The 23,895-nt window shown below is 41.6% G+C and overlaps 1 protein-coding gene across 3 annotated transcripts in view; it reads right to left on the reverse strand.

The window, feature by feature from the left end:
* Positions 1 to 21,504, reverse strand: part of MOCS1 (molybdenum cofactor synthesis 1) — a 30,937-nt gene extending 9,433 nt beyond the window's left edge. The window contains exons 1-8 of one of the 3 annotated variants that reach the window (XM_055725636.1): positions 21,341 to 21,504; positions 13,597 to 13,729; positions 12,693 to 12,860; positions 7,699 to 7,863; positions 2,876 to 2,937; positions 1,566 to 1,677; positions 1,143 to 1,255; positions 348 to 458 (exon numbers count right to left, since the gene is read on the reverse strand). In XM_055725636.1, coding sequence (XP_055581611.1) covers positions 348 to 458; positions 1,143 to 1,255; positions 1,566 to 1,677; positions 2,876 to 2,937; positions 7,699 to 7,863; positions 12,693 to 12,860; positions 13,597 to 13,729; positions 21,341 to 21,463 — 987 coding nt within the window. In that variant the 5' untranslated portion in view covers positions 21,464 to 21,504. The remainder of the gene's footprint in view (positions 1 to 347; positions 459 to 1,142; positions 1,256 to 1,565; positions 1,678 to 2,875; positions 2,938 to 7,698; positions 7,864 to 12,692; positions 12,861 to 13,596; positions 13,730 to 21,340) is intronic. The other 2 variants (XM_055725635.1, XM_055725637.1) reach the window with 2 other exon arrangements.
* Between the last annotated feature and the right edge of the window lie 2,391 nt (positions 21,505 to 23,895).

Genomic DNA, 23,895 nt, shown 5'->3' on the forward strand with positions numbered 1-23,895 from the left:
CCAGGCCCTCACAGCTGCTTGGATCCTTTTCTAATGGGAAATCATCTGTTTGTCACATGTTTAAGATGATTTTGAATCAAAGATTAAAATAAATGTTTATATTTACTGGCCTTGCAACAGTGTTTTACAACTGAAGTTAACTATGTTAGCAAAACAGAGAAACCAAAAAAAGGTGATATAACATCTCCCTAACAGCTCAACAAGCTAGAACAAGAATACATATAGGAGAGATAAAACAGGAGGTAGCTGGTAATAATTAGCATCTTTACATCCCTGCTACTTCTAAGGGAAGAACTTTGCACCACTTTCACTGCATAAAAACACAGAGATCCTTTTTCACTACCAACCTTTAGGTTCCCATCTGCTGTTATCCTCAGACGATTGCAGGATCCACAGAAGTGCTCCGACATAGAGGTGATAAAGCTGATTTGCCCCTGGAAATGTGGCACTTTAAAACTCTAAAGAAACGCAGAGGAGAAAAAAAGAAGAGTCAAATATAGTCTCTTCATTTTTAAAGCGCCACTTGCCCAAAGACCAGAAGACATTTTAACACGTATTTTCTTCAGTTCTAAGGTTACACAAGAGGAAAAAAAATAAAGTAAAAATCAGCTTTGTCAGGGGTTCCAGTGTATTTTGCCCTGTTCCTGGAAATTCACAAACCTGTTAAATGTTTGCTCTTGTAGTTATCAATTGACAGCGGATGCCAGTAGGCATGTTCTTACTCAGGTAGCCATGAGTCATAGATTCCCATAGGCTAGAAATCCCCCATATGGCACTGCACACTCCAAAGCAATACTGTTATGTCACTGAACAACTGTTTCATCAGGCTTCTTAACATGCGGTCATACGCAGACATAGACTGACAAAAGTTTCAAAGGCTGTAAATATAGGATACAGCCTGACATTCTTTATATCTGACTGAGGCATCTAGTAAACACATTGTATTTCTAAAGGTAAAGACTATGATTGGTATTTAATAAAAGTCAAACCACAGGCAGCCAGCTTGACCAAAGTACCAGAGTTACTACACTGAGTATTTTTTACTCTGCTTGTCAAATATAAATGCTGAACTTAGGAGAATTTGGGGATTTAGGGCAAGGAAAGAATGCGGCACATTTCACATGTTCTTTTTCTAACCCCACCTTGGCTGTGCTGGAAGTTTCACAGGGCAATTTCTCCAATTCAGGCCATCGCTGTTTAATTGTATCAAGCATTTCTTTGTAGCTCACCATCTTCTTGAAGTTCCACTTATTGCCTAGAATTAACAAAACCGGCATAACTTTATTAGACTGTGGATTTTGTTTTTCCAATTAGCAGAGAACCACCTTCACATTCTCCATAAGTCAGTTTCTGTAGTTAGCCCCAACTAATACTGCTACTAATCCTTCTCCAGCTTATCCAGGGAAGATAAACAAGCTGCAAGAGATACAGCAATTCCTTATTCCCAAAAAGAGCTCACCAAAACTTCCAGAGACAGGACCCTGGGGTGAATAACCACCAGCCAGGTTCACCTATGACCGAGGCACACTCCATGCCATGAAAAATCTCAAAGCAGGACTGCTTACCATCAAAGGGCATGTATTCTATGAACCGCACGTCAAGGGGCAAATCCTTCGTGAAATCCACAAAGCTCAGCAGTTCATCCTCATTGAAGCCTCGCATCACCACACAGTTGACCTGCAGGAAAAGCAGACACCCAAAATTAGTAAGCAGAATATGACTTTCTTCCCTTTTACACAAGGTTTTACAGTCCTTGCAGAAGGCATCGTGGATAAAGAAAAGATGATGAGAGAAGCTGGCAGGATTGCAATAGTATAGATGATCATTTCTGCTAAACTTGCCTGTAAGTTTTTGCATCCAACCTGACTACAGTTCTTAAAGTTGCCTTGCTAAATGGAAAATAGCTTTTATTAAAAAGCTAGGTAACAAAGGCATCGTCTTACCCATCTAAGGTATGACAATTTTTACCGTCTAAAATGACAACTCCACTCCCCAGTCCTACTCTGTATAGCTTCTGTAAAAGCACTGGCAGGGTACCTTCTGTAACGCTCTTTACAGCGGATCATAGGCAAATTCCCCAGACCAGGAAGTGTTCACAGCACACTTCATAACCATAGGCTGCAGGATGACTAGCTCTGCCTTCCTCAAAAAAAAGGTTAAAATTAGTTTTCCGTACATTTCTCATAAACAATATTTACACTGGAGCCTCAGGCCCTCTGTGCTTTATCTGAGTAACTACAGATAGCTGTGCAGTTGCTAAAACACTCCATTACTAAGGCAGACTTGTATGTCCAAGCATCGTGCATCACAGTTCTTAAGATCTTTCAGGAAAGCCTAAAAGCTAGTCTAATTTCAAGTGTTCTTCATAGCTCTGCAGCCTAAACCACTTACATAATAGATCTTCCAAAACACCGGTGAAAATGAAGGGAAGCACAGCTGCAGAACTGCAAACAGCAGAGTCTGCTGTAAGCAGTTGAAGGAGATAAACCAGGAGAAAATTAACACCTTTCTGCCGGGTAGTTTTCTGCCTGTTAACTCCCTTGGCCAAGTTCACAGCTGGGTCAGACAAATGCCAAATCAACAGAAGGGATAGGAAGAGGCAAGTACAGCACAGGACTGCCCTGTAGCCTGCAGGTAGGCAATTGATAGGCTCTGTGGCAGTATGAACCTGTACACTCAGCTGTGCAAGGAGATTTTATATAAATCTGCCCCATTACCTCTTGATGTGATCTTCATTCTACTAAAATTTTTCTTCAGTTTTACCAAAAATTATGCACGGGGTCTAGGATAATAAATTCTGTATCAGGTGAGCTGTATCTTTTATGACAATTTATGGTAAAACACAGCAGTTTGAGTACATAAACACTGGCTTTACCTTAACAGGACGGTAGCCAAGTTCAGTGGCTTTGTGGATTCCTTCCATTACCTTGTGAAAGCCTAAGATATAAAAAGAACAAAAATTTTTCTTGTTTAAAAACAGAATGCAAAAGGAGGTTAACTACAAGACAGAAAGATAACAAATAAAAACCAATCTGATTCAGTAGACAGGGCTGCAAGTAAAGAGACTTTAATTCTACACACACATCCTGCAAAGGCTGCTGGTGTTACTGTGGTCAAGACACCGAGATGAATTTTTTAACTGGTGTTTGGGTAGTCAGAAGTAATGGTATGCTCTTCTACATCTTTGGACATCCACGTATCATTACCATATAATTCTCCACTTCCCCATATATCAACTTTGCCTTGTGTTACGTTATTCTTAAAGGGATTAGAATGCATTTGTGAACTGCCTCCAGATACAATGAAGAAAGAATAAATTAACATTTATTTGATAAAATGGCACACATGTCTTCACTAAAATGGCAGAATCTCACTGTTCTGAGTCAGAGAGCAATATTGCTGAGTGAATTTTAAAAGGATCTTTCTGAACTGACTGTAGAGGGGAGTGGAGTTAGGAATAAAACCAAAAGCCTACTGATTCCTTATTCATCCCTGGCTACAGATGTAATTGGCTTCCCAAAGCTACTGACTATCCATTAGTCTGAAGACCACAGGCAGCATTTTACAGGATCATCAAGTTTATGACTAAACGTGAAATTGGTGAGCATAACGTGGGGGGGATTTAAGCATTTAGGAACGAAATTCAGTTGGCCTTTGACCCTTGAAAGCAAATGAAAATGTCAAAAACTGCAGTGACTTTAAGGAATGAAGTACCCAGCCTCACCCTACCATTTAGTGTGGCCTACACTTGTCAGCTGCTCCCAGACAGAGATACAGTTAATTTAGGGCAATTTCCTTCACCCCTACATGTACCTCTTAAATTTGGAAGAAAAATAAAGCAACAATGCAATTTCGGAATTCCAAAGGCCTTTAGGAAAGCCTCTTAATCATCTCATTTAAGCCACAGCTTCTGTCAACTTTAAACAAAGTTAAAACCTTTCATCAAGATACCAATTCTAGATTTGACATATTATTCCTTCCCTGCCACACTCACCAGCTGGCAGAGAAACAAGGTGATAATATCAAGAATAAGACAGCAAGCTACCAAGCGCTGGGTATGCTTTTCTGGTGAGTGGGTGTGCTCAGCTGCTTGCACTGTGTTTGTGAAAGTCCAATAACTGACAGGGTAGGAGAGACAAAATTCCTGTCCTGCTCTGCACTCTAAACTCAGGTATGAAAGACAAACCACTGTATGAGACTCGGCTCCTTCTTCCAAAGCTGTAGTCTTCAACAGCAGATACTTTACACATGCTAGCAAAAGGGCAGTATCTTCCAGAAGTTTGTGCTGACAGTCCCCGTGCTGTTCCTAGTCTTACATTTTTCTGTGTAGGTCCGTCACCCTTCTTTCCCATCTCTTTATTTACGGGAAACTCAGCTTTTCTAGTGAAAAGTTTATACCCTCATTAATCTGTAGGAACTTTACCAGAAATAAGCAATAACTCAGTAATAGTCTGTGCATACTTAACATTGGATGAGAAAGAAAAAATAAAAGGACAGACATGAAACTTTCACCTAACCGCTTTCTGGCTGGTAAAGACATTATAAAGAACGGACATAGGAAAGCAGGAGATGCTACCACTTTTATAAGCCAGTCCTATGCTGCAAAAAGAGAGGTGAAGAGCAAGGAGAAGATGGTGAAATAACTCTTGCAAGGAACCATTTGAAGTTGTGACTTGTCACCCTTCTCCTTCATCACCTACTTGTTTTACACGTGCCCGGGAAGTTTGCAGCACTGGTGACAGACTTCATTCCAATTAACCAAGTTTGCAGGCTGAATGTGGCAAGAGACATAGTGATACACTGCTTATGCACATCCCAGAGCCACAAATGGGATCAAAAAAGCTCTGCAAGCTCACTGGAGAGGCAAGCAATAGGATTACAGCTTGCAATGCATCTAACTTAATGTCCTTCCCAGTTCTGCCTCTTACCTCCTGCCATGCTAGCACAACAGTGTGGTTTAGAACAGCTATCATAAATCTCTAGACCCAACAAAACCCCAGTGCGAGCTATTCTGATTAACAACAACTATGAGCTTGTTTCCACTAAAAGATTTTGGGAGCAGAGTTATTATTTAAAATAAAAAAAATAAATCTGTAAACATTAAAATATGAAATGTAGTAAGTTTTATGATTTTTTTCTTTATGGAAAGCTATTAGGAGCTCATTTGTATTGTTATACTTATTGAAACATTCCTACTAAATCAAAGTCCTTGTGTGGTAATGGAACGACAAAAAGAATAAAACGAGAACATTTCAAAATATTAGAGCAGAAATGAACACTAGATGTCTTTGTGCCAGGAAATATTGTCAAGGCTCAGAAGTCCTTTAAGTTTTTGTTTGACATTTCAAAATGACAACCCTTCTCCTCTTCCACACAATGAAAAATTTCAATATTTTCTAATTTTAGATTTCTGAAATCATAACTTTAGCCAACTTCAAAGCACAGAGAACCTTAGATACATCCAGAACAATCCTATGTGGGACAACACCTCCCAACATTTAATCCTTACAAGAAGAAAGGCTTCAAGCCAATGTTTAATGATTCAATTACAGTACAATATTATCTCATTTTCCTCGTACTGAACAAAAAAGAAGGGACAGGTTGTGAAACAGGTTAGACTGGCTACCTGCAAGAAAGTATTTTTCATTTGTCATCCCTTAGAATGTGGCAGGTGGGGAGAAGTAGAAATATTACGGCCCTCTATATATGCTTTCATATATCGGTGAAATCTCTGATCATCTCAGTCATTCCCTCTATCCCAGCCATTTGGGAATAAAAGCAGCTGTAATGCAGGTCACCTACACCAAAGATACAAAATTCCAGTCTTTTCTTAAAACCCTAGAATGAGTTTCCAGAGGAGAAGAAAAACTGATTCCGTAATTTCTTGAGCTCCTGCTTAATGCCACCTTTACTTTCCACAGAAGTTACCAGCCTGTAGGAGTCTAAGACCAGGAATCCCTCTCACCTTAACAGAGCTATATCTTGTTGCCTCTGGAACTGCCACAGGAGACAGGGTAGCACAGTAGGGCAGGCACTCTATTCTCTGCTCATTCCATACCTGGAAATCTCCTATTAAATAAAAAACCCTCAAAAACAATAAAAAAGTATTTTTACATAATTTCAGCCCTTAACAAAAGAAAAAAAACCAACTCAGCGTTACTATTTTTACCTGAAATCCATTAAAAAAAATTACCTATGATTTGGAAACATTATTCAACTCCTTAAAAATACTGAGTCATAGAAACTTCCCTGTTTGCTCTCTATGCTATTCAGCTAGCAATTTCTCTTTGTGGTTAAAGACTTTTTTTTTTTTTAAAGGGACAGGAGGGAAAGAAAACATACATATAAATAAAAATTGCCCTCACCCCCCAATAACTTTTAGTTTACTTTATAAGCAGCACATTCCTAACAGCTTCCAATCAGACAGGAAGAGCTGTGGCCATATAATTCAGGAAGCTGGAGGATCAGGTTTGCCCCTTCAGTAGCAAAGAAAGGGCTTGTTTCCAGTGAATGTCACAAACCAGGTAATACGCAAATGCAAAGAGCAGAAGGAAAGAGCAGAGCACAGTCAACACCTGCTTCTGATTACATACTCCCAGATACTTCTCTGGGAGCCAACTGTGCCATGAAACAACCAGATTAATGCAACAGCCTACAATGGAAGGTTAATGCTCCAGTCAGATTTATGACAGGAACAGATTTCTGCACCATGATGTAGAAACCTGAAGAAATGCTCCCAGAGAGACTGTAGACAAGGACACCTTTCTGCACCTGCCAACAGAACTTTGATTTGATAGCCGAGTGATTCAAACGTTGAAATCCCTTCTCACAGCACCCCAGATTTCCACATCCCTTGCCTTACATTTACCTTACGTTGTTGCACCATCTAGTGGGAAGTTGGAGGTTTTGTCTGAATTAAAAGTTCACAGACTGCCAAAGCTACATTACTGGACAAACAGAATGATACAAGGTCAAATCAGTTTTAGGTTAGAAGAAAGCCCAACCATGAAGCTGAACTTTATGATGAACTTTAGGATTCATTTAAAAAAAGAATTTGTAACACTGGGCACATCCAAGCATTTTTGAAACTTTGTTTGGAATTACTAGCTCAATTGGAGAGAATTTACAAATGCAGCCAGCAGCCCTCCTCAAATGATTTCAGACCCAGTTTATGTTTATTCCTATTAAAAAGTAGTGGAAGTAGGGAACATCACTAATTACAAGCGAGGCCACTGCTAGTATGCCCCACATCTAACTTCCAGAAACTGCTGCTATTCATGACAAGAAGTTCAGTTCTTGGGGTAACTTAGTCCCTGGCTGCTACGGCAGGAACATCTGTCTTTTGCACAGTATTAAACAGCACACAAGACCAACACAAGATTTGGAGAGTCCTCTTGATATCCATGACTAACCAGTAGTCAGCCAGTTACTGGCAGCTGTAGTCACAGTACCACTGACTGTGGCACGTTGAGCATCTTCTACTTCACCAGCTCCAACTAAAGGGGCTCTACCTGCCTAAGGGGTGTAGAAAGAAGGAAGAAGTCACTATCAAATAAGCTGGTACAGATGACTTTTCCTAGCCTCAGACAGATGGAAATTCACTCCTCTCCCAAAGTAACTGAATGTGAGAGACATAGCAAACAGCCCACAGCATTACTGTAAGTATTAACACAGTTGCCTTAGAAGACAAGCCTGTACCTTTCCTGCGGACAATGAACTCAAATTTAGCTGGGACCAAAGTATCCAAGCTAATGTTAATGGCATTCAGTCCTGCCTCCTTCAGCCGGGGCAGCAGTCTGGTTAAGTTGATCCCATTGGTTGTGACAGCAATGGTTTTCAGCCCTTCTAGCTTGTACAGTTGACCTAGGAAAATAAAAAGATGACGTTAAAAGAAGTAATTCAACTGTAAGTTGCACAGAAATACCAAAAGACTTGTGAAACAAACAAAAAAATATAACTGAGGGTGCGAGGAAAACATGGACACTTCAGTGCTTCAGCCTTCTTCCAGCTGTACTGGTTCAAGAGACCCATTTTAGCACAAATCCATTTCAAAAGGTATGAAAGAGTAGCTTATTGAAAGCAAAATTGGTTATAAAAAACACTGAAAATGCAGACTAATTTTATTCTCCATTTCTTAGAGTAAATAGCTACTTAATTGTTGGAAGAAGGCCTATGATTTTGTTTTCCTTCTTTTCCTCAGTCTAGCTCTGCAAACCGAATTCAGTGTTCTGCAATAACAATGAGCAGCAAGCCATCCCTTTTACACCTGAACTAGCTGCCTTTATCTAGCAACGCTTATCCTACTATGCTTTACCAAAACTCAGTTCTAATCCAGAGGTAGTTGCCAGCAGTAGCAACTTTAAACTGCTGAAATACTGCATATACTCATAACTAAACAGAAAAAGGTCAACATATTAGACCACTACAGAGAATCCAGGGCAGTGACATCCAATGGACAAAACACTTGCACTTGACAACCGATACATTTCCATTACCCACAGTGGTAGCCCAGCCAATGGAAGAGCACTTACGCAAGACACTAAAAAACGGCTAACAGAAGAAAACCACATAAGAAACAGTTAATATCATGAGACTAGGTTTTAGAAAATAGCTGACTCCTTGTAAGCCAAATCCAGAAATCCTCAGCATACCAGATCTCCAGAGAGCAGGCTTTCAAACCTCCAGTTATCATACAATAACAAATAGGGAAAAACCCTCATAAACCACTTGCAGAAGCAGAGCCATGGTAAAGTAATTTTATTTTCTTATTTTCCTTCCTCCCTTCTCTCATGGCCTCCACCCTAATTAGTTGAGAAATATTTGAAGAACCCTTACCCTTGAGGCAGCTTTGATTACAGCACAAATATTTTGGAGTCCCTTCTTCCCTCCCTATTTTACTTCTATTTGTTCATGTTGATAAGGGCTTTACTTCTGCTTTACTCATTTCCCAGCTATTCTCAAGATATTCACACTAAGCTGCGCCCAATGGGACAAGCCAGGTCACACCAAAGATGCTGAAGTTTACAGCAGCAGCATTTTGCAACACGATTAAGAACCCTGTGAAGACATCTGGAAAATGAGGTTATAACAAAAAAAGCTATCTTTATTATGAACTAGACTTTTCTGGCATTCATCTCTCAAAATCCTCCCCACTGATCAGGAATAACCTCTTGCTAGAGGATGAATGCTATTGGTCCCAGTTTGCCAAAGATTGTTCAACACTAGCAACTACTAGCAGCCCAGTCTTTGTGAGAGCACAGGATACACACTGCAGTCAGAGGAACGCCACTACTTTTATTTACAGCATCGCAACACACAGACTGCTCAATCTCCTAACACCACAGAGGAAAAAAAAGACTAGCTGCCATACAGACTTTATTGTTAGAAATGTAAAATGCATAAAGGCATTTAATGAAACCAAAGCCACACTGCAGCCTAAAATGGAAAAAATTAAAAAAGTAGCACCAGCTGATTAGGTCAGTTAGTGCAGGCAGCGGCTGTTTTCAGTCCATCTTCTTCCTCAGCAGACAGGATGAGGTACATGATGAGGCACTGGAAAGACACAAATATGTGGAACCACCTGTAATAACAAATTGGATAGAAGCCAACTGTGAGAAATTAGAGATGAAGACTTAACACTAACACCAATGAGTTAAAAAGGACCAGTTGGTACACTCTGCCTTATTTGTGCAAGCTAAGAAGAACATTGTGGTTGCTTGGTTTCTTGGCTTGTTGATCTCTAAATTCAAAAGGGATTAAAGAGATTTCATAACTTTGCAACTCACCTTGTGCCTGTATTAAAACTCTTTTCTGACCTTTGGTCACTGCTTTAGCAACAATCAGCACAAGCAAAGGCAACTGATAAAACTATCAAGTAGAAAAGGAAACAGAACGGATACTATAAATCAGTAACATGAAACTAACAGCTTACATGACAGGCTCAAGCTATCAAGTAAATGTTTTTACATTTACTTTTTCCTTTAGGATGAGGCACATCATCTTAAATAGACAAGTCGCTTACATATTCTCCTCCAATTGTTTCAGCTGCGCTTTTCCTGATTTGAGTCCTGGAAAGGTATGTGTATCTCCTAATACAGTAGTAATTCAAGTCTTGAAATACGTATGATGCTGAAAAAAGTCATCCAACTGTCTACCCCATGGAAAATACTTTTTTCAGTGGAGATGTGTACTTCTCAGACTATTAATAAACTGCCAGCACACAGTTGCATATCCAGTGCTAATTTAAACTCCAAGTATCCCAAAGGAGATGGATTCTATATTCTACTATCAGCTGCTTCAGAAAAGTCTCAAATATATGCTTTCAGCAGTCTCCAGGACATGATTTAGCTTTCAGCAAGTGTTAGTTGCTGATTCATAGTTTATGTATGTGCATGCATTAAAAGATTTAAAATAATCTGAACAACTGTAGCCAGTCTCTGAACAACATGGTCTCCTACAGTAGCTTCAAATCATATCTGTTTACTGAAAAAAAAAAAAAAGTTTTGAGTATTGGAAAAATACGATAATATTAATCCAACATTAATGCTTTTGAGCTGTATTGATATTTCACAAACCATTTGTGGTCAAGGGAAAGGGTTGCCAAAAACAAACCTAACTTAAATCTCCACTCTATTTAGCACCTCAGATATTGTAGCCAGTTTCTATAAACCATCTACAAATCCAGATGAATCTTATCCCAGCCCAAACCAGTACCTTGTACTAAGATGGCTTCAATAAAGGTTCCTAACTCAAATTCTGCACAAGACATTTTTGGGTTTGTTTCCCCTTCAGTGAGTTCTCCCATAGTTGTTACATGTGATATTCAGTTTTCAGACTTTTCTCTTGATCCTGAACCTGTGCAACATAGAGTAATACCAAAGCCTGAGAAGACAGAAAAGCGTCTATAGGCTTAATTTGCCATTTTTCAGTATGCCTTAGAAAAAACCAGCCAGGCTAATACAAATCCATGACAATGAACTAATGCAACAGGACAATCTTCTTAACATCCATTAACTTTACCCCCAAATCACTATTCTCTTGTCATCCATTAAAATGATCACTATGAATCTGTCAAAGTTCAGCTGTGAAGAACACAGGCAGAATAATGAAAGCCCAGTGGATCACAAAGATCCATCTCCCTCTTTTAGCCACAAAAATAACCTTTGATAATTCTATCCCTGCAGTAAAACAAACCAAAAAAACCCACCTTTCTAGCCTTCCAATATCAATACTTCAGAATCGCAGCTCTGTGATAATTATTTTGCAGTGACCTGGCTACTCAACTTCCACCCTCAATGCCAGAGTAGTTTTGTTGAATATAAAAAGCCATCAGCTACTGCTAATAAATCAAAAAGGTGCATACATTAGGAAAAAAAGTTCTGCACTGAACTGATGACACTGTCAATTTCAACTCATTTTCATGCCAACACTATATGCTGAACTTTAAAGCTTTACTGTATTTAAAAACATAACCTATTTTATAAGTCTGCCCCCCTTTCAGCTGGCAAAAGCAGCTAAAATAATTATACCCATTATTACTAGAAATGGGGACTGCCTTCTTGAAAGGCACATAGCACTCCCAATCCTAAATAAAAAATAACCTATCATGTATGGGTAAAATGCTCCAGAGAATGGTATTCCAGAGTTCCAAAAAGATGTTAGTGCAGTTTCAGGACTCCCCACCATCAAGGTTCAAGGAGAGCCAAGCTAGTTCACTAACCGTACCTTTTCCAGCCATAAACAGGTCTGTTCTACATGCAACACTGTTCTGCTGCTTCCTTTGGAAAAGACCATAAAGGTCCTCCAAATCCTGAACAAAACAGAGCAGAAGCAGAGGCCAACTGTTTTCTCCACCAAAGTTCAGCGTATCAGTAGACAGTTACTCTACTTTCAGGACCTTCACCTTCTATATTAACCCTTTATCATCTTCAGGACTTATAAGAGTGTATGTGCAGAAACAGAAAAGTTCAGTTGCCCACAATCCACCAAGGTGTACCCACCTACATAGCCTTAATTGAATACATTACCACTACACAAAGCTATTGTAATGTCCATAACATATGAGACTTTGGACAAGGAAAAAAAGTACCTGGCTCAAGAAAAAAAAAAACCCAGGCACTGTCAGGCAACACAATACCAGTCAAAAGAGATAAATTACTGGGTAATAGTTGGAAGTCTATCGTCCATTAAAGTAATAGTCTTAATCAGTAACTGTAAACACACAGGCATTTCCACCATTCTTTACTAGACACAGACAAGCAAGTGATACCTGTTATCAAGAAAACAAAACAAAAACACAAACCAAAACCCCCTAAAAATCCAAAAGAAAACCTGTTTTGTTTGCAAGCATGTTATCAGCTGTTCCTGTCCAGTAAAGACAGTCACATCAGTTCTTGATTTTTTACCCCAAGGCTGCATTATTGCAAGTTATTCTAGTAGATGTTGAATATGAAAATTATGCTAGTTCAGCTGTCATAATATGAAGAGACATAAGTTCCATCCAAACAGGAGAGCAGAACTGGAAGCTTTCTGAAAGGAACATGCATTTCACAATGTTGGGAAAACCCATCCTCACTTAATGTATAGTTATTCTTCAGGTTGCTGAACTCTAATAGTTGATATTTATAAGTGTAGATTTTGGGTCAATATAGAGCAAGTCACTTTGAAACACACCGTATTTATTGGTAACTCACCCACAATATCAACCACATCGGGACGGATAAGTGGCTCTCCTCCTGTCAGTCGGATCTTCTCTACACCTTCTTTCACAAACAGTCTGGCTAGAGTGATTATCTCCTGAGCAGTAAGTAGCTCTGATTTAGGGGTCAGTTGAACACCTTCTTCTGGCATACAATACTGACCTGAAACAAAGAATATAGAAATACATGGGGGGGGTGGGGGAGGAATAGCCAGCAGCTGTTAATCTAATATTGATGAGCAAAATGCACCATGTGCAACTGTCTTTAATGGGTGTCAAATGACTCTGCTTTTCTGAAATACAGATAAGACCGCACACCAAATCTTACAAGCAGCCTCCTAACAATCTCACTTTTTTCTTCAGAAGAAACCCCAAGACTCATGATGGGTCTCAAAATTACAATGGATCCACTTTGAAGGAAAACCTGATCTTTTGTCTATCTCACCTGTATTCAAACAGACACACAAAACCGAACTAGCAAGCACTGGAACATAGCAGGGGGTTGCACTAGATGATCTTCAGAGGTCCCTTCCAACCCTGGCCAGTCTGTGATTGCCACAGACTTTGCAGACATAATTGTGGAAATACCTAGGTATGAGCTCTCATGCTCAGCATACACTTTGGGTATGGCATACAAACATCCACAAGCACCATCATCCAAACCACACCAAGTCTGATGAAAGACCTGTCACCCCCATTTGTCTGGCACATCCCTAGGCTTGCTCCTGCTTCCCCATCCCATCACCAGCTCAGCCCCAAAACAGTCTCTTATCTATCCTTTACCACTACTTTGTGAACACAAAAAAGAGCAGAGGGCCAACAAAGTGATAAGTACCCTAATTCAGTTCTTGGCCTTTGCACAATATGGTGCATAAGAGCTGTGTGCAACAGACACTTACACCTGAGGTTGCATTTCTCAGTCAAAGAAATTCGCAAGTAGTTGTGCTGACGCCCAAAGCTGTCCGTCAAAAAAGCAGAGAAGGGAGCAGCATGTTCCAGTAGAAAGCGTCCTCTTCCTGAGCTTTGCAATTCCTGCAACGAAAACAAGGAAGTGCTAAATATTTGAATAGTTATCCTATCAACTTGCTGTATAAATATTAATTTTGAACTCAACTGGTAATTATTATTCCATTTATCCCCACAGAGACAACTGCACAAGAAAAAAAAAAAAAGATGACTTGTCTTTATGGTCAAAACTGACCATTTATTAAGTTTCACACCCTACTTAATTCCATGGAACTATACTACAATTTTCCCTGTGCGTTTAAAGATACAGCCTCTTTGCCACAGGTGCTTCAGGCTTCCTGTGTACAATACTAAGCAGCTTTACAAATCTGCTCTTTACAAAGCTCTTTCCGTAATAACCCAGGACCACCCAGTCTCACCACAGCCCTCAGATAAATTAAAACATACAGAAGGGTCCCTCCCTGCACTTCAGTGCAAGGGAACCAAAAGCTGATGAAACACTGCATATCTGCTTATGTGTCCACTAACTTTCACATGCAAGACATAACATCTTATAAATAGCAAAACCAAATTATTGCTGTGTGAAATAACTTTCATGCCTGTTTCTAGAAATTTCCAGCAAGGTCTTCTTGCCCAAATCCATGCAACAGAATACTTCCAAAAAGTTTGTCTTGGTTAAAAGACAATACATAATACAGGGCACAGTCAGTAGGATTGGAAAGGAAATGTACGATCCTGAAATTACACCTGTTCAAGCCTTCATAAAAAAGTTCAGAATTTTAATAATGTCTTTATTAACTATTATTAAGTGAATATTACAACTGATTTCTATTTACAGGTTTTGGGTTTTTTAAAGCACAGTGTAACCTATTCTACAGCAACACAGTTTTCAGGAAGTATTGCCCTCCAGAATGAGGACTGATCACTTTAGGTGTCAAACAAAATATCCCAAATTAGTAGCTGCTACTGGAAATGAATACAGTTCAAGTTTATACCAAGCATCTTTAAAACATCACTACTGCCAACAACAGAAAATGGGATAAAAATAATTAGAGGAACTATTTTCACCATGTCCTTGTTAGTTAGCCACATACAGACAATAATAGACAGCTAAGAATATGGGAAGAAAGCTAAAAGATTCCTGAACATGCAGCGAACTTCATCTCCACTTAAAAAGCACAGACAAAACCATTTCTGGAGACATGGTGGTCCCAAAGGTAAAGTGAGTGGGGGGAGGAAATCAGCTGCAGAATTGTGCCTCAAGTCAAAATCATGCTGGCTAATCTTGATAGGCTGCAGCAGGCAAAGGATTAAGTAAAGTTTTGACATAAATTTAAGATGTAGAATGAGGAACCAGACAAAATGACACATTAGCTAGTATTCAAACTGCTTAACTGAGCAAAGCTCATTATTTCCATCTAGTGAAAAACAGACTTGTGGTATCTCCAGCTATACTAAAATTGGCATGTATGGGATGATGCCAAGGGACTGGGCAGAAACACACATAGCCAAGGCCATCATCTCCCTGGCTCCAGTCATCGCCAGTAACCACAGTAGTTAATCCTGCACAGTATTTTGAAACAGCCTTTGCAAAAAAGTCTGGTAATGGTCAGCTAAAATGTTGAACCACTCAGGTATGCTCTCTTAAAACATTTTATTCTAAAAGCATTTGTAGGACAGATTTGGGGGTGGGTGGAAGACAGAGAGGACACCCTCAATGACCAGATCAGGCAGACAGCAAAGGTTATCTGGGGAGAGGCCCAACTTCAGCCATCAGCAGCTGCAGCAATTTTGATTCCAGCTGTGCTAACACCATGGCTGCTGCTAACTTATGAGCAGGAGCAGTGTTTCTTGGCAGCACAATCTTTCTACTAGCCTTTAAACAATCCACTACACTTCTTGATCCAAACAGCTTTGTGGTTAGGCAAGAACTTTTAAGAACATCCCTGACAGTGAGGGGGTTAGAGAACATAAAGGAGACACAAAGTGGCTGTTTCAAAGCCCAGAAAACATCTGTTTACCCCTGATAAAACAGCACTAGTTTCAACGTAATGCTTTTCAGCCAGAAGCAAGCAATCTCTTTCAGTTTCTGTTTCATAGCTTGCTGAACAGCAGAGAGCTAAAGGGTGCAAGGCCAGCCTTCCTTCCCTGCAGCACCAAAGGTGTCAGTGGTAGCCCCTCCACAGCCACACGTGCTGCTCACGCCTACACACGTTCCTACATCTTCCTCTTCTTCAAGATTCCTGGGCAGAACAGGTCATCGGGGTTTTAATCCCCTGGGGAAATGCTGCAGCCTGCATACCCGAAGGTTGTTTGTGAGCTCTGCGCAGCTTTAGTTTCCCCAAGAAATCCCAAGCTGGGAGCTTGCTTTGTTAGAAATGTTAACTCTGTTGCACTTACTGTGAGAGTTTCTCAGAATACAAGGCAGGGTTAAGTCAAAGAGCTCAGCTAAACATCCAGAGTTCATTTCTGCTTCTTACCCAGTCAGAAAACTCATCTCTAAACAGACTAATCTGAAGATATTTTAAATACTACCAAATTGAGAAAAAACACAACACAAAAGTATTTTTTATTGAAAACTGCACTGCTTTCTGACCTGGTTGGATTTCTGATGTTCTCCTTCCTGTTATTTTGGAAAGGTGTTCACATTTGACCAGGAAAGTACTCCCATTCTTACTGAAGTTATTCGAACCCTTCTTGTAGAAGCACTCACCTCCTAATGCTTTCTCAAGAATTAATTCTTAAATCTTTTTCAGGATCAGGATTCCTTACCCACTTCACTTGAAAACAGAGCAGTACGAACCTGCTGCATCCCCATTTTAGTGCGCACTACAGGGAGGGAAGTGAAAAGTTGTCCTCCCTGAGAGAAAGGAGGCAAGAGAGGGAGACTTTAATATCTGTATGTAATGGATGCCAAAACTGCATCCTTTCAAGGACAGTAATATGCCTAAAGTAATTTCCTATTTTCAGGAAGGAGCCAGCACTGCAGTTGGACGCAGGACACAATGGTTCTGTTCCCTGTCTGCCATCTGAGTGGCTGTTACTTTAGCTTCCTTGCCTGTAAGAGGACTTACTGGAGGAAGGAAAACTGCCCTTCATTAATTACTCTGAAGTGAACTGTCAAGAAGTAGTATTAAAAGAACAGGCACTCAGCAGGCAGTTGGTGTCAATATACTTTAAAGTTCCTATTGGAAATAAATAATTTTTACTCTCTTGCTGCAAAATAACTTCTATTGGGATGGTGAAAAGAAAAAAGTTTTCCCAGAGCTCTAGAGATTCTTTCCATCAGCTTCTTGTTGTGTACAGGGATGGGTTTGTCTGGGAGGGAAGAATGACTGGAGATGGAATTTTTAAGCTGTTATTTCAGTTTCTGTCCAGTTTGATGTCAGCAAGGAGGAATTAGGAGACACCCATGAGGAGTTCAGCAGCATCAGCTTGAGCTCCAGTGGGAGCAGATCCTGTATTACTAAAACAGCCACTGCACCCAGCACTGGCTCATATTTTTATCAATTCCACAGGAAGGCCAAATATCAAAGATGGAAACTCAGCTGCCTTCTGGTAACTCAGGGCAAGCCGAAGCACTCTCTCAGGCAGTCATTGAAGCAGGATTTTCCAAAGGGGAAGAACAGGGGGAGGCTGGACCTAGTCACTTGCAGCCTGTGTGGGAGCTATCGGAGCAGGGAGAAAGCAAAAGCTGTCTGCTACAGTCCCCAGGCTACCGGGGTAATTCAGTTCCTTGCAGTTGGAAAAGATGGGTGATCGTTGGTATTTTAATGTATCAATGCCCAACTGCACAACTTCTCACTCAAAAGGGCTTATTATAATCCCAAAATCCCTACTCTCCTTTCTCCATAGTTGACAGAAGACACTTCTGCACATCAGAGGAGTACACCCTGTCACATAGCGTGCTTTATCTGATCCATGAAAAAAACAGTTTTACTCCCTGGGCTGTCACTCCTATGTTCTATACTAGTACTGAAAGAATCAGAGCTTTGATGAATGCACCTAGTGGCTACATTTTGACAAGCTGTCAACACTTCAGACCTGCCAATTCACCCGTGATTTCCAGGAGAACTCTTCTAACAACTCAGTAAAATTGGGGGCCATCACCAGAGGTATTAACAACCACCAGGAACACAACAAACTGACAGATACTGGAAAGGCTCAGTTGAACACAAGGGGGAAGAGAACAGAGCTCTTATTTATCAAGCTGAAGGTCGAGTACTATACTTGCTCCACCCTTCCACCTTTACCTTATACCCCAGTGATATTTGTGCACTATGAAATTAATGTTTGAAAACACTTCTGCACAGGCCTCAGGGACCACCACAACCTGTGTATTTATGACACTGTTAGTGCTGCTCCTGCACCCACTGGCTCTTGCAGCTTCTGCAGTCCTGTTGGGTTTGTGCAATGGCACTGCCGCCTCACTGTAGTACCTAACGCTGCTGTGCCAGCATCATGGGCAAAACTCAGCAAATCTCTTCTGTTTCATGCCTCGTCTTTAATAACTTAGTCTGTAGAGAAGTAGTGACAGTGTCCTTGTTCAACCTGGAAATTAGACAACCACAGAGGCTGAAATGGGTCTAAATAGGCCAAGTGCCAAAATGAGGTCTGAGCTAAGAAGTCCAAGACAAATGTTTTTCTGAGGGCTCAGCAGCTGCTGCCCAGCAGTTGACCTCAAACAACATGCTACAGTTCTGGTTACTGGCACAGAAAGCACTGCTCGGGGACCTTGACCAGCTACTCATAAAATGGAGCTCCAGGACACAGTTTCAGACATGACTGGCCAAGAAGGGACCATATCAGGTCTTTCTAGACAAGCTGGCCTCTCCCCATTATCCCACTGGTGACGACTTCATTGAGGCCATAGAAAATTTCAGGTGGTTATGTTTAAATTATGGGATCTACATGAACAGATGGAGGAAGCTAAAATGAAAGTTGTATCAGGATACAGAAGATCTTTACTGGAAATGATACATCTAGAGTAGGATATAAAAAGAATAATGCTCATTTCCTTAATGCTATTGCTCTTAAGCCTCACTGTCTTAAGAGTCTGTTCATCTTCCCCCTTCATTTCAAAAAGCTGAGGTTTTAGCATTAACTTCCAGCTTACAATCAAATAAAATATAAAAAGTACAAATTACTTTTCCTATTCTACTGAAAAATACTCAGTTTTGTAGTAGAAATATATAATTCTATAAGATTTTTTACTATTATTCAAGAGCATAATTTGAACATGTATCATCATGTGTTCAAGATGACAGGATGGCATCAGACTTCCCTTTGGTAACTGTGAATTAGTCAAGAAATACTTGCACACAGTCGATCCACCATAGAAACGTTGCTTTCAGAGTGCCTATTGCTACCTGCCCTTATCTAGTCCTTGATAAGGACTCCACCCTGCACACATCTCTGAGACTGACAACTCTATCTAGAATACTAAGATACAAACAGGCTCAAATATATGGACTAATAATACACAGTCCAATAATGCACAGATCAAGCTCTATTTTTTTTTTTGTGAACAATTTAGGATCAGTTTCCCAGGTATGCCTGATTTCACCTTCAAAACTGACATAATCTGACTGGGAAAATAGAAGGCTGTGAAAATTTATCTGGTCAATATCATTTCACTTCTATAAATACATCAATTTTCACCACATATGTCATATAGAGAACATTATAAGGACTTAATGGACATTCAAAATGTGAATAAAAGCTATTATGTGTTTCTAGGGGACGGAGTCATTTACCAAGCATTCATAGGAGATGTTATTACAGACAGCAAATGCAGGATACAGAACAGATAGCATGCACACATTCTCCCACTGTCTCAAAAAACAGCATGTAAGAACAGGCTAAAAAGGCACTAAGTTGAACCTAAGTTCACCACACAATGCCAACACAGCAGCCATACTGACCCCATGGATTGTAACCTAACCTAAAGAATTACAATGGATGGTCGTGGATGCAGCCTTTCAGTTGTCTCCTGAAGCTCCTGAGTTACAGAGTTCTTCCTTCCACAGCTGGAAGGACCATTTTAAAGGGGATGGAATACAGAGTCTAGTGCTATCTTCTCCCATTTGCACCCCCTGCACCCAACTGAAATCTCATGAAACTAAACAGAACCCACCAACATTTTCAGATCCAACCCAGAACAGCAGTATTCATCATTGTTTTGAATTTTTTAACATCCCATCATCTGAAAGCATGGTTCACTGTCCCCTATGTCTGTAATGCTAATTGCTCCTCTCCAGAGATGACATCTGGGAGAGACACAGAAGAGAAAGGAGCAATGGGTATATTATCTCTGTACAGTTGCTACATTTGCACCACCTTTGCTTTTGCATTAGCTTGCTTCTCAGGCCCTGCAGACTATCAGCCAGTGCCCCAGCATACTTGTCAGGGTTACTATGTCACACACACAGATCATTCACCACATTCTTCCAACCACTGTAGCTTTCATCCCCTAAGGGAATAGGGCTTTCAGAAACGGATGTTGTAACCAAGCTCTCTCAAAAGTATTCCTGAATATATGTTAGAACTAATCGACTTATAGATAGTCATTAGAAGTAATTCTGATCAGCATTTATAAAAAAGTAGATGGGTAGAAAAAAACAAAAGAAACTCAATAACCTTTCTAGATTCCCAAGTCAGGTAAGCATTGAATAAAGCAACACACAACTCCATGTGACTTTCTGAAATAAGTGCTAGTGAACACGTACAATTCTGGTGACACAAAGACTGTCACTAGTAGCTTTGGCCTATTTTCTTCTTGTTAAAGCCAGCCGTGCAATTGCAAGTAAATCAATAAATCATGTCCCAGCTGGGATTAGTCTGCATGTCGTGCCCTATTTCTGCTAGGCAGTTACAGACCCTTTGCCTTCCTGTGCAGCTTTTTCTCCTGCATTTGGAAAGAGACTGAATCCACCTGGGTGACTGGAAGTTAAACCGGGAGGAGCAAGATCTGGACAGCACCTGCGCTGGCTCCCCGCCGGCGCCAGAACAAGCAGCCCCGCGCAAAGCTGGCGTGACCCCCCGGACCGTGGGCACCGAAAGCTGCCAAACCACTCCATTTTCACCTGGGCAGATCAAACGGCATTGTGTAATCCCTTCTTTGACTGGGAAAGAACACGGAACTGGGTCAGCCCAAGAGACTGAACACCCTACTTGCTTTCAAAGTAAGGGTGACATTTTAACAGAGTAAGGACACAGAACGGTGTACCAGTAGGCATTTTGTTGGTTCTTCTGCCTTCCCCCATATAACCAGGTCACGGTCACCGCAGAAACTACCCATCGCTCCGGGACAGATGGCAAGGTGCCCGTTAGAGAGCCGGGGGCGGTTTCGGTGCCGCCCGCCCGGCAGCTGCCAGCCCCGCGCCGCCGCCGCTGATGGCAGGGGAACCCTCAGAGGCTGGCTGCCCCCGGGGGCCCCGCCAGGCCAAGCCCGGGCCACCACAAGCGCCCCTCCGCAAACTACGTTCTCCTAATTCGAAGTGCAAGGCACCGGCCCGGGACGCCAAACCTCGCACACAACCTCCGGCGGCCGCACGCCTCCCATTCGCCCGCCCGCTCCGGCGGCGGCGGTCCCGGCCCGTTACCGGCCCCAGACGCTCCGCTCGCCCCGCGCCGGCCTCCCGCGCAGCCCCCACCTGAGCCCCGCGCCCCCCTCACCTGAGCGGCGGCGGAGGGAGCCCTCACGGGCGCCCCGGAGCTGCAGGCGCGGCGCGAGGCCGCCCCGAGCGCCCCCCGCAGGAGCGCGAGGCCGCCGCGCCGCCCCCAGGCCGCCCCCGCCATGCGGCTCGCCGGCCCGCAGCACGCGGGGGGCTCCGCGCCGCCGCCGGGCTCGCTCCGTCACGCGGCGGAGGGCGGGGGCAGGCAGCCAATCAGAGCGGACGCAGGTGCGGCGCTGCACGCCGGGAGCCGTAGTCCGCTCCCCTGAGGCGGGCGGGCGGGCTGAGGGAGCGGCGGGCGGTGGCGGGCCCCAGATCCTTCGGCACCGGTGTGCCCTCCAGGGGCAGGGGAGCCGGGCAGCTCCTGTGAGCCCCGCGTCGCTCAGCAGCAAGGGCAAAACCTGCACTGGCAGCCTTTGTTGCCTGCCTTGCCCTGTCTTCGCCTCATCCCTCCAAAAGCCAGGTGCAGGGCCCGTGGCCTGCAGGCTGGCCCTGTCTGCTGGCTGCCTTCCCGGGCCGTGCAGCTGTTGAAGGACTCACACACGGGGTACGTGTCCCTGCAGGGACAGAAGGCCAGGAAACACGGTTACCCTCAACTAGGGAACATTTCTGGTGGAAATGGCGACTTCCACCACAGTCCTGCCCAAGTCTCAAGTACAATCTGTAAAACATTGTCAGAAAACAGGCACAGGAGCTAAATGGGGCACAATGGGTCTTATGAGGCATAAGAAAACAGTATGTTCATTTTCCAGACTGATATACTCTTCCCATATGCTCTCAGTGTTTCACAGACAAGGGGCCTTACAGTGAAGTAAGTGTCTGGTGGCCCACTGTGCACCCCTGGGCTGCAGAGCATGGTCGCCCATTGCCAAGCTAAACTTAAGGCAGTTGTTCTGAACCTGTTTCACACATAAAAGGAGGGCTCGGGCACCCAAAATTTTCCTGTATCTCTTTCCCTGAATCACATCAGCTACTCTTGCAAAAGACACGTGTCTTCCTAAATTATTTTTACAGCTCTAGCCTTAGAACTGTGCAGCTGCTGTAGCTGTTAAGAGTAAAACTCACACCTTTATACACTATGTTGCTTCTGTGATAGCTCTTCTAGATAAGTAATTTTGTTTTCCGTTACCAAATTGCTGTGTCAGGGGTATTTGGGTTTGTAACTAATGGTTGTAAAAACATTAACAACTCTGTGCACAGTGTTAATCCTTTAGCGTTTGACCTGTGCAGTACTTGTTGATATATGAGTAACTGGGCCTTATAATTGCTTGTGTCAGCTGTTATTTCAAGACATAGTTACACGTGCTGGTACAGATTTGAACGTTTAGTCAGGTTATATTTAAACCTTTACTGTGTAGCAAGACACCTTCTTCTGTCCAATTCGGTCTTAAGCATTTAGACTTTAGACTTTATTCACTCTTTAGGCTGGATAGAAACTAACAGGAAAACTTAATGAACATTTCTTTGTGTTTGGGGTTTTTTTGTTTGTTTGTTTAGGGTTTTTTCCCTCGCAAAGCTGAAGCCATTTGAAAAGAAAACCAGACTTCAATGACCTGTGATGTGGCCAAATATCTATTCTGAAACTATGCTCGTCAGTATGATTTCAAGGTAACATATATACAGATCAAAACAATAGAGAAAATAACAAAGCAAAATACTGACTTTAATTACAGTTATCAAAGGATACAGAAGCGAGCTTGATGTTTGCATTTGCAGTAGCTTTATGAAGCATCACTTCTCCCTGTAGGACTGGAATAACTATAATTAGAGGATTTCCTAAATTTAATTGAACAGCAGGTGATAATGAAGGCTGAAATACAGAAAGCATTTTAGCTTCATACTAAATGTAGTAATTGCTTGATTCAGTGAACCTTTCAGTTGCAAAAAGGTTTAATTAGATGTAAAGTGAATAAAGATCAAAATTTGGTAGAATCTCAAAATAATAAAAAAAAAATCTCATTTGCGTAATTAGCATTAAAAGAAATCCACAGGTTCTCTTAATATCTTTCTCCAGTGAACGTTCTTTCTTATAATGAAGGGTCTGGTGCTATGGCTCTATAGTTACTTTATTTTACTTAAAGGCTATGTTAAGCTTAACTTACATCTGTAATCCAATTGAATATATAGCAGGGCTAAGCATATCAGGAAAGGTAAGAAATGCAATGTCTTTGCATAATTGAAGCCTTGTACTTTTCCAGTTTTATCAGATTGTACAAATATAGGCATATCACATTAAAACAGCATAAAATCAGCTTTTACACCTCCAAAGACAACCTCTTACTCAGAAGTAACTACTGCTGTCTCACAGAAACAGTTGCCCAGAATTAAATAAAACAAAAATAAATGTAATGGAATAAGAGCATCTGCATAAGAGATGATTTTGGTTTAACTTTACCGGGATAGAGTCATGTCATAGGTCATGAAGAGTAAGGGGGTTTTTGCACGTATGAGACAGTAGCTCTCTGAAGGACTAGTACTCATGAAGAATTAAAGGTTTGAGGTTTGTATATTTAGGCCAAGATGCTGCACAACACCATGCCCTTGCATTGTAACCAA

The sequence above is a fragment of the Falco cherrug genome, chromosome 13 (genome assembly GCF_023634085.1).
Source record: "Falco cherrug isolate bFalChe1 chromosome 13, bFalChe1.pri, whole genome shotgun sequence".
In the NCBI taxonomy this organism is placed as follows: domain Eukaryota; kingdom Metazoa; phylum Chordata; class Aves; order Falconiformes; family Falconidae; genus Falco; species Falco cherrug.